At 35.6% G+C, this 12,075-nt stretch overlaps 1 protein-coding gene across 3 annotated transcripts in view; it reads left to right on the plus strand.

Annotated features, from left to right (window-relative positions):
- COL8A1 (collagen, type VIII, alpha 1) overlaps positions 1-12,075 on the plus strand; it is a 153,838-nt gene that overhangs the window by 94,337 nt on the left and 47,426 nt on the right. For all 3 annotated transcript variants that reach the window (XM_011962498.1, XM_011962499.1, XM_011962500.1), the window contains one exon: positions 4,181-4,299. In XM_011962498.1, coding sequence (XP_011817888.1) covers positions 4,181-4,299 — 119 coding nt within the window. The remainder of the gene's footprint in view (positions 1-4,180; positions 4,300-12,075) is intronic.

The raw sequence follows: 12,075 nt of genomic DNA on the forward strand, positions 1-12,075 counted from the left end.
AAAGAGGTTTAATTGACTCACAGTTCAGCCTGGGTGGGGAGGCCTCAGAAAACTTACAATCGTGGCAGAAGGGAAAGCAAACATGTCTTTCTTTACATGGTGGCAGCAGGGAGAAGTATAAGTGAAGCAGGGAGAAGTCTCTTACAAAACCATCAGATCCTGTGAGAACTCACTCACTGTCACGAGAACAGCATGAGGGTAACCACCTCCATGATTCACTTACTTCCCACTGGGTCCCCCCCATAACGTGGGGATTATGGGAACTACAATTCAAGATGAGATTTGGGTGAGGCCAAACCATATCACCAGGAAAAGTAAATGGCAAATCTAGAATTCAAAGCTCAGTCTATGTGTCCATACTAGGATTTTTCTGTTCTGCTATGGTGTGCCCATATCAGAATTAACAAAGGAAAAATATTGAAAATTTCATTCTAAATAATAAAACAATATTCTATAATATAAAATACATAATTTACTTAACTGTATTGATTTTTAGCTTATTTCTATACTTGTATTCCTATAAATAGAACTGTAGTAAACATTTTCTGTATTATTTTACCTTATTTCTGATTACTTCTTTAACTGAATTCCTAGAAGCATCAAAGAATATAAATATTTTTAAAACTCTGGGTACATAATGTCAATTTATTTTCCAGTAAGTCTGTGCCATTTATACTCTCACTTAGCCCAACCAACATTAAGTATATTTTCATCTTGGCTGATTTGATAACTGAAAGGTTAATTTCATAGATTAATTTGCATTTCCTTTCATTACTAATGAGATTGAAGGCTTTCTAACATATTTATTAGCTTTTTATTATCTTCTTTTGTAAATTCAATTGCCTATTTTCCTATATGGTGTGAGTATTTTTTTCTTGGTGATTTGTAGGAGCTCTTTCTTTTGGAAAGATACTAAGACTGCTTTTTAATTCTTGCAAACAACTTTTCCCAGAGTGTATTCCACATTCAGTTTTCCAACTTTCTGTTGTAAAAATATCATAAATATAAGAGGGTATGCTCCTGCTATCTTTGCTGCATAATAAACATCAGAGTTTAGCAGCATAAAACAATAAACATTTTATATCACAATTTTAGAAGTCAGGAATTGAGGTAGGTCTAGAAGCTTTTCTGCTCTCATGACTTACTCATCTGGCAACTGGTTGACTGAAGGGCCCAACATGGTTTTGCTCACATATTTAGTACCCTGGCAGTGATAAAAGGAAGACTGAGATTTGCTGGCAGTGTCAACAGGAGTGCCTACATATGGCTTCTCTTGCGTGGTGGTCTCTAGGTAGTCAGACTTCTCACTTGGAGACTCAGAGCTCCAAAAGACAATGTTCCAGCAATCAAGGTCAGCCTCATGGCCTTTTGTGATTCTGCTGCAGAAGTTACATAATGCCTGCTCCACTGTGCTCAATCGGTCAGTTCATAAGCTCTCCCAGATTCAATGGGAGAAAACACAGAGGAGAATCAAAGAATCTGGCCATGTTTTAAAACCTCCATAAGGTATAACATTTTTTAAGGAATAAAGCAAACTCCCCTTCACCTTTTAATTTTGTTCACGAAATTTTCGCCTGCAACTGGTTTTTAAGTATTTATGTATGTTTATCTATCTTTTGGTTTCTTTCATTGCTTCATAATTCATTTTTTAAAATTATTTTTAAGCGTCTGTCTACAACCTCAAGGACATTACCGATTAATATATTTAGAACAATTACTTTTTGGTCTTAAAATATTTTAAGTACTAAGTATTGTAGTTGCATTAATTTAATTTAATTCTTAATTCTTTTCATCCTTAGATTTCTATCAGTGACATATTTGAAAATTCACTTCATAAATGCAGGTCAGACCATATATTTAATTATGCAGCTGCTGTGTGGAAAAGAAAAAAACAAATCTAACTAAATAATTCTTGCTTAGTACTGTGCCAAATTTGTGGCTCATTCTTCAAAAATTAACTGAAATACAATGAGCTACAGATTGCCTGTGTAGCTAACGGTTCCCCTTTAGCTCCTACAACGGTGCTTGAATATTGAATAATTCGATTAATTTCACAAACAGTAATTGTAGCACTCTTTCTCACAGTATTACGAATAACAAAGTAAAAAAGTGTCATCACATTAACAGCAACAAAAATGTCTTTTAATTAGAAATTATTTTAAAGGACATTCTTCTGCATCATAGAGAGAAAAGAACCTCTTTATATAATATGTGGTAAACACTCAGTGTTAAATGATCCTTAGTCTGAGGGTCGAAAAATGGCAATTGAGGTGTCTTCAGTGTTTTTTCTCTGCTTCCACTATTGCATTTCAAAAAGCGGTTTCATCAGCTACCAAGGTGCAGGTCTGGGAAAGTTGTTCAGAGAGAGGTAAACTGAGTAAGATACATGACATGTACATAACAGTGATCTTCAGCATTTGTATTATGCTATGTATGTGCTTGTTTTATTTTCACCATAACCAGAAAGAAAAAAATGAATTTTTAGAGGAAGAAGAAAAAATGAAAAAAATCTTATTGTCTAATGCAGTTCAGTAGCATGAGGGAAGGGCAATATCTAATTTATTTCTTCAACATTGTATCTCCAACACTAAGCATTATACTTTGCACATAGTAGATACTCAAGAAATATATATTGAAGAATGATATAAAAGAGGCACAAAAATTCCTCATAAGGCTCTTCCTGATATCCAGTCTGAATCTGGAGAGTTTTTTTTCATGGAGGCAACTACGTTTGTGGTATATCTCCTTTCATATCTGTCTGTATTTCCTGCTAGTCTTCTGGAAGGAGTCATACTACGTGAGAGCGGACTGGAAAGTCAAGCTGTTGAGTCCATTTACTATCACCAAACTTTATTACTAAAGATAATTTGAAATCCCATGGCTTTCCAGAGGCAAAGGTTCTCGAATCACCTATGGCTAAACCAAAGTTTATGTCTAAATATCCACAAGTTGAGCCAAAGTGCAGGATGCTGCTGTATCCATCCTTTGGGCCTGAACACACATTGTGTAGCCTCTGTAGGGAAAGCCACATGTCAGAGGCTGGGCCTTGTGCTTCAGGAACACTACTGCTTTTTTATAGTCATTTTGCAGATAGAAGACACTCAAGTGCTTCTTCATTTTGTGTTGAGTACTAAATACAGAGAAATTCTAGAACCACACTCTCTAATACTAGAGCCACTATCCACAGGTAGCTTAATTAACTCAAATTAATTAAAATTAAGTAAAACTAAAAATTAAGTTCCTCCATCACACTAGCCATATTTCAAGTGCTCAGTAGCCACACATGACTGGTAGCTACCATACTGAATAGTGTAAAGATGAAAAATTTTCATAATTACAGAAAGTTTTATTGGACAGTACTACTCTAGAATATACCACTTAAATCACATTTCAAACGTACTAAATTTGATATCCAATTCTGCGCTTATAACAAATACTGCCTTTCAAAGTGATGTATTTATCTGAATGACTGAAGTTGTTCCTGTTAAAATATTTGTTGAACAGCAAATGTAGATATTTCTTAAACAAGTTCCTGTGAAACACACGAAAGCAAAATAGAGTATCTATTACCCAAAACGGAGTTAAATTTCTGAAATTCATTTTAATTGGAGACAAGTCCCATATGATTTCTACAGAGTCTAGGTTATAGAGAACTTACAAAGTTTATTCAACTAGTTAAATTGTGCCAAAAATTCAAATGAAAACATAAAAGTGTCACTATATTAAAGCCCCATCACACCTGATTTGATATATAATCAAGAATAATTTATAACTCAAATACTGCCATATGTAAATTGATAGGAAATGTAGTATTTAAAAAGTTCATTTTTCTTAAATAAAATTAACTTTTTTCCCTGAGGTATTATTAATATTTCTTCATAAATTTGCATTCTCTATGGCAAATGCCCAAATTCTTTCCAATTATCTCCAATCTGTATTAATGGAAACTAAACTGGTGAGAACTTATCACATGATATAACCATGAAAAGCAATAAAGATATACAATTTGTTGTTTATTTGGACAAAAACTACATATAGCATATGCAGATAAATAAACTAATAGCATTTTACGTATTTATACATTCCTATTATGCAATTTCTCGTATGATCCAGAATAATACACTTTGATAATCCATTTCTAATTGCGCTGAGTAAAAGTATCTTCTTTTTTCTACTTTAGAAGTTGCTGTGGAAGCAGAGCAGCATCTGCTGAAGAGGCAGAAACCAGTCCCGGGGTGTTACAGGAAGGCACCAGCAAGGACATTGGTCTTTGATTCAACAGTCCTGTCAAGTATAAATGTAAGTGTGAGGAGCAACAGAGGGCAGGGCAGTGGTCTGGGTGGCCCACAGGGAAAGAGGCAGATCGTTGTCCAGGAGCACAAGGGCCCCTGGCAGACACTCAGTGTCTAGCCTGCCTGCATGTCCTGTCTCCTATCCCCATTTCCATCGTTGCAAAAGCCTTGAGACCATCGCTACTAATATTAGGTTTTCAAATCCCCTATAGTAAAATACACGTGCAGAGTGTGATCCTAGCTGATTTTTAAGTCTCGGCATGTTGAATACAGTCTTAAAATAATCATTTCCATAGATCTTGACTAGGTATCCAAATGTTCACCAGATGCTAGGAGTTAGATTTTGCAGAGGAAAATTGCTAACTTAAGCTTCTTTTCATGATTCAGCAGAGGGTTTTAAGTAATAAAAGATCTGGAGATTTGTAACATAAATAATTCCAGTGCAAATGGGAAAATTAAAATAATCTTATCATCTCTGTCATGTCTATATATGTTTTTCTACCATTATCATATTTCTCTTAATTGGGCCAATTTTTTTTCTGGCTGATATTTTATAGTTTTAAGTTATGAGCTGTAATGAAGAAACGATTCTTTTCAGATGACTGAAGTGATATGTACTAAATTTTCCTAAAAACAATCTAGGATGAATGAAACAGAACATGATATGACAGATATGGCTTTCTTTGTATGTGGTATTGAATATACTCACAGTGAAAAATAATAATAACAGCACGCCAGGATCCCTTTTATTCCTTAATTGATCTCTCAGTAGAAGCAATAAAAACATAAAGTACCTCATTAACTTTCAAACTTTGACGGAAAAAAAAAAAACACAACATACCATCCATTTCTGACAAGTAGACATTATCTCATAGTATCCACAGCCATCCTATGCTTATTACTATTGCCTGGTCTTAAGTGTGACTTTTGGACACACGACTCAATATTCCCTAATATATAATAGTACAATGGTTTTTGTAGTCTATTTAATTTTATTTCATAATTAAAAGAATGAATTGCTGAGATTCCCCAGATTTTTTGTGTTCTTGTTGGGGCAGGGTGGATACCTGAACAAAAGGAAAAGTACAGCATTTAGCCTTATCGTTAATCCCTCATTGACTGCAGCCTGTCTAGAATGAATCTATTTAGAGTTCCTGGAGAAATGCAAATACATTAATGATTTTACTAAGGCATTACATTTTTAATATAGGTACCACTAATTATTTTGGCTGGATTCCATCAAAGCCAGATGTTCTCCAAATGAAATCTTTATAATGCAAACCCAGTGAATAAAAAATACATGCTCATCGAAGCAGCAGATTGTAGGACTTGTGGATATTAGAAAAACTAGGGAAAGATGCATGATGTGGGTAACAGTCATAATATCAGAGTAAAGCTCTGAACTCAACCCAGAGGTACTTTATAATCGTTGCAACCAATGACAGGCTCGGCTTCTGGCTTTCTTGTAACAAAATCTTACTGCCAAGGGCATTGATGAGCTCTCCCAGTAAAAAAGTATAATAATAATGTTAAACTAAATCATAAAAATACAGAAGGTGGTTATTAAAGGGCAGAGGAGAGAAATTGCTTGTAAAGTTCAGGTGGAAATATCAAAAATACATTTTATTGAACTTTTAAGAAATTAAGCTCTTTGTTTTTAAACTAGGGTGCAAAAGCAATAAAATGTAAAGGCTATTCAATAAACTATTTCATTCAATGGTCAACAGCAATGATTCAGCAAGTAAAAATAAAAATTACATTATTCAACATGGTCATCAATTCAGGCAGGCCTGAAGCTTACAAGTTATAAGTTTTTGAGTGAAAATAACCAGCTGAAAGTATTTTTTAAATGAATTTCGATTGAAAAAGTATAAAGAATTTTTTGAATGTACACCTTTTTCTCAGTGAAAATGGACTTGGTTTAACTTGACATAGTATAAAACTCTTAATGTTTTATGTAGTTTATTAAGTTCTCTGGAGAAATGTATTTGAAACAAATGTAGATAATGATCGAAAAAGTTTAAATATGAACACCATTATAGGCATACAATTAAGAAAATCGAAATAGATCATGATAACTAATCTTTTGCATGCCGTCCAAAAGCACAGAATGTAACTTTTTAAGTCATTTTTTAATAATCTGGAGTTTTCTTTCTGACCCTTTTACCTTCCAAAAATATAGATTCCTGAATCATAGAACATACACATTTTGGTAGACAGATTCTATATTTTCCTCAAGTTAAATAACATATACCTCTAAGTGACAATAATCGTAAAAGCAAGCTTTTTGCTCATTAAGATACCTAATGTGCCTTACACATAGTATGTACTAAATAATATGGGTTGAACTGAATTATTCCCATTTTCTCTTCACATGTTAATATGTCTCTTGGATTGACACTAGAGAGGTGGTGTCCCACACATGGGAATTAACGAGCTACATCTGTAACCAAAAATATCTATGGAAAACCTGTTGAATTGATCCATATCTGTTTTATTAATCAAGCCCACTACGGAAGGGCTTTCTTGTGGTTGTACTATACTTTGGAAATAAATAGAGTGGGGAAACCACAGTTCATTTTAAAAGTTGTTTGAAACTTTGAAGAACATGGGGTTTTATATTATATGACAGCAATAAACTCCAGTTTTTGATGGCTGTAATTCTGAGTATATAAGTATATAAATATTCTGTATGTATAATTTTACTGCAGAACATTATGACTGTGGCCAAGAAGACCCTTACTGTTCAATATGGAATTTACTTCTTACTGCCACTGTCTTCCTTCCTCAACTTTTTAAAATAAAAAGACTTTTAAAAATAAAAAGAAATTTTAAAACTAGCTTGGTATGAATAGCCTTTAGCTGAAGCAGATGGCTGCAAGTCAGGAACCCCAGATTCTATCCTTCATTCTCCTACCAACTTGGAATGTGGCCTTGGGCAAGTCATGAGAGTAAATCTACAATAAAAGAGCTAATAATGCCTTACATGTGTGTGGTGTTTTATGATCTAACAGAGCACTTTCACATACAATATCTTATTTAATCTTCCCCACAGCTTCCTGAAAAGAGTATGGCAGTTATTAACAACCCGCATTATAAAGAGTAGGAATTTGAGACCCAGTGAAAGAAACTAAATCGTTTTTTTGAGTCAGGAACAGTCATAGTCTAAGATTCTGGGCTGGTCTTTGTCTTTCCTCTGCACCACATTGCCACCCTCTGGCACCTCCAATGGTGGCAAAGCAGGAATGACTATAGCTGCACTGGTCAATATGATAGCCACTAACCACATTCTGATATTGAGCATGTGAAATGTGGCTAGTCCCAACTGAGATGTGCTGTGAGTGTGAAATACACACCAAATTTCTAAGACTGGAAATGAAAAACAATGTAAAATGTCTCATTAATACTTTATATATTGATTGCATGTCAAAATGATGATATTTTTAATATTTTGAGTTAAATAATAGTAATAAATGTAAATAAATATATTAATAAATATTACCAAATATCGTTTAATAACATTAATTCCACCCGTTTCTTTTTACTTATTAGTATGGATAATAGAAAACATAAAGTTGATGTGTGACTCACATTGTCCCTATGGGACAGCACTGACCAGAGAATTCCATTGTTCCGAGCCCACATGCTAATTTCACAGTACTGGACTTGTTTATGTGCCTGGCTTGATGTGGCTGACACAATTCCCTGAGATGCTGTCAAACAGAGGGCAAGGTAGATTAGCAGCAATGATCTGGGCATTCTCGCACAGCTTCCACATGCAGGAAAAAAGTCTGGTTTCATTAGTTGCTGCCCCAAATTGCTCATTCATCAAAAGGGTCCATTTTATACCTGTTGAATCCTTGAGAGACTTAGAAGTAAAAGTGCTATGGCAAGAACTATAAATTACATTTATGGCTCTATAGCACTCTTTATTTTCAAATACGTTCCCATTAAACATTATGAATGAATGAGACATTAAACTGTTAGGCTGACATATACTATGTAAAATAGTAATTATATGTAACTTTGTTGTACAGTATGTTTTATTCTACCTACAAAGTCTTTAAGATATTTTACATACAATCCCTAAATAAATAGCTTATACCTGTTATGGAACAATCTAACTGAAAGTCCTCGGGAAAAATGAGTTCTTATTTAGAAGAAAAAATATGTATAGTAAAAAATAGCACAGATCACTAAAATCTAGCATCCATCTGGCAGTTATTATGTGGGCTCAAGTACCATGCTAAGAGTTACACCAAGGTTCTCTCACTTCATCTTTACATGGCTTTGAAAATCAGCAAGAGGGAGCAGAACCAAAGGTCTTAACCACTACTGCTGCTTATTTCAAAGCAATTTAAAATCATAACTCAACCTATCATGACAGTATAAGAATATTTGGAATTGATTTGATTTGATTCATTTAAACTCCATGAGCATCTGCCTAGCAAATACAATGGACCAGGAACAGTTCTAGACACTGAGGGAATATTGAGCAGTAAGACCAGAGCTCTACCCTCAAAGAGAACACTGATTGGCAGGTTTATGAACATGCTTTTGAAAAATGCTTACTTACGACGAAATAAAAGGGGAGTCACTACTCATGTTCTAAAGGGCTTCTTTATGTTCCAGTAGGAATCTTTATAGTGCTATTCCTCAGTTTGTTAAAATTTACCTGTTGTTCATAAAGCAAAGGTCTTATATAAAAAAAAAATAAAAAATAAAAAAATAAAAACTATGTAGTTTGAATTTCAGAGGTTTGCTTTCCTCCATTATACTCACTTGGAAGAAGAGGTGCTGAAATTACCTTAAATCTTTTCTAGAACAAGGAGAGACGAAAGCAAACAAACAAAAGGAACATAAGTCAAAATGACTCTTAAAAAATCACAAATTAGGGCCGGGCGCAGTGGCTCAAGCCTGTAATCCCAGCACTTTGGGAGGCCGAGACAGGCGGATCACGAGGTCAGGAGATCGAGACCATCCTGGCTAATGCGGTGAAACCCCGTCTCTACTAAAAAATACAAAAAACTAGCCGGGCGAGGTGGTGGGTGCCTGTAGTCCCAGCTACTCGGGAGGCTGAGGCAGGAGAATGGCGTAAACCCGGGAGGCGGAGCTTGCAGTGAGCAGAGATCCGGCCACTGCACTCCAGCCTGGTCCACAGAGCGAAACTCCGTCTCAAAAAAAAAAAAAAAAAATCACAAAATAATGAAACTAAAGAGTTTTATAATCTTTTATATAATAATAATGTTATCTTTGAAGATAGAGATTTAATATTATGCATATGAGTTAACTATCTATTAATTTTTTAAAGAATATTTCAAAATAGAATGTATAACTTGTTGCCAATTTCTTTTTCTTTTTTTCTTTTTTCTTTATTTTTTCTCTCTTTATTTATTGTTTTTGAGACACAGTCTTGCTCTGTTACCAAGGCTGGAGTGCAGTGGCATGATCTCGGCTCACTGCAACCTCCACCTCCTGGGTTCAAGCAATGTAGTAGCTTGGACTACAGGTGCACACCACCACACCAGGCTAATTTTTGTATTTTTAGTAGAGACAGGATTTCGCCGTGTTGGCCAGGCTAGTCTTGAACTCTTGACCTCCAGGGATCCGCCCACCTCAGCCTCCCAAAGTGCTGAGATTACAGGTGTGAGCCACTACACCTGGCCCCAGTTTCCTAATGTTCATGTTTACCTAGAATTAAATAAAAATAAAATATTAATAGCCAACTCTGGGTGGCAGAATTTTAGACAGTTTTGTGCCCTTATGTATACTCTTTTGCAAATTTTTCAAAATAAACATATATTGCTTTTATAATTGGTAAACAGAAAAAATACTGTAATTGACTCCAAAATCGACAGGTGATAAAGACAAAATGTCCAGGGGAAGTAAAATGCAAATTTTACTCTCAATCACAAAAGTTTTAAAAAACAATAATAAATGTAATAGGTTCTTCCTTGCAGGTGTTATTTCCCTTTCTTTGATTCAAGATAAAGCAACCTGTAGGCTATTCAACTTCTCTAGACAAGAAAGGTTAAAAATTGGATTGAATTTTCTAGATTTTCTTGAGAAAGCATTTCACCTTCAGCTATGAACATGAGCGTAAAGATCAAAGTTGTAATATGGGCTGGTAAAGCTGAAAGTTGTTATCGTAGCAATCAGAAATGCAGAGCATCATTAAAGTGTACCTCTTTCACCTTAAAACATAAACTGGCTATCAATCATTTCTAATGGCACCTACTTAAAAATGGCCTTATTATTGGCTCCTAAAATGTGTAAAATGTCAGGTGGAAATACATAAACACGTCTGAGCTGGACAGAGTCTCAGTGATCCTAAAAAGTGAAATCTAGAGCTATTTTAGAGATGCCATTTAAAAATTTATGGAGAGAGATTTGGTCTTAAAATTTCTTTAATGAATACTAAAATTTCAAAGAAAACAAAGAAATGGGTTATTTGTGCCATTTAATCATTAAATCATAAATCCACAGACCATTAGAGCTGGAAGGGGCCTTCTAGATTATCTCCTCCAATGCCGATATTTTACAGATGAGAAAGTAGGAACAGAAAAGTTATTTTCTCAGGGCTGAGCACGGTGGCTCACACCTGTAATCCCAGCGCTATAGGAGGCCAAGGCGGGCAGATCACCTGAGGTTAGGAGTTCGAGACCAGCCTGGCCAACATGGCGAAACCCTGCCTCTACTACAAATACAAAAATTAGCCAGGCGTGGTGGTGGGTGCCTGTATTCCCAGCTACTTGGGAGGCTGAGGCAGGGAGAAACGCTTGAACCCAGCAGGTGAAGGTTGCAGTGAGCTGAGATCACACCACTGCACTCCAGCTTGGGCGACAGAGCGAGACTTTGAAAAAAAGAAAAGAAAATGTATCTTCTCAGGAAAAAGTGAAATCACTCAAAAATATCTTAAAGAATCCAGAAACATCTTGAATCTTACCTGGGAAAATTTAGGTAAGATTTTGAATCCTACTAGAACTTCAATTATAACTCGAATTTTTAGTTTGGTTGTGGGCAGTCCTATGCAATGAAGGAAAGACACTAACAGTGACTGTGGAAAGCACATTCACAATGAACGCTTATATGTCAAAACCAAAAATAAAACAGACCAACGATTTCAGACCAGGTTATTCATTCATTCCTCAGCTTCCTTTCTTTAGTGAGTCAAGCAATTGAAATGAGCTTTCTTAGCCACTTTTAAGACACAATTCTTCGGTTATCATGAAAAATTGGCTACTTCTAAAGTTGTTGATATGCTGAAGAATAATGGGACCTTCATTCTTTGAGTTTAAATATCCAAATTATTGCCAAAATTCTCCTGATTTAATGCATTTATGAAAATGTGTTTATAGCCGGGCACGGTGGCTCAAGCCTGTAATCCCAGCACTTTGGGAGGCTGAGACGGGCGGATCACAAGGTCAGGAGATCGAGACCATCCTGCTAATACGGTGAAACCCTGTCCCTACTAAAGAACACAAAAAACTAGCCAGGCGACGAGGCGGGCGCCTGTAGTCCCAGCTACTTGGGAGGCGGAGGCAGGAGAATGGCGTAAACCTGGGAGGCGCAGCTTGCAGTGAGCTGAGATCAGGCCACCGCACTCCAGCCTGGGCGACAGAGCCAGACTCTGTCTCAAAAAATAAATAAATAAATAAATAAATAAAATTATATATATTAAGAATATCCTCCTCATCTCCTGCAAATAGATACTTACTTTGCATTATGGACATCCTGGAAGAAGTAAACATGAAAGCTCTTTTTCTAAGTTCAATGTTGGTCT

Source organism: Colobus angolensis, unplaced genomic scaffold (assembly GCF_000951035.1).
Source record: "Colobus angolensis palliatus isolate OR3802 unplaced genomic scaffold, Cang.pa_1.0 Scaffold592, whole genome shotgun sequence".
Taxonomy (NCBI): domain Eukaryota; kingdom Metazoa; phylum Chordata; class Mammalia; order Primates; family Cercopithecidae; genus Colobus; species Colobus angolensis.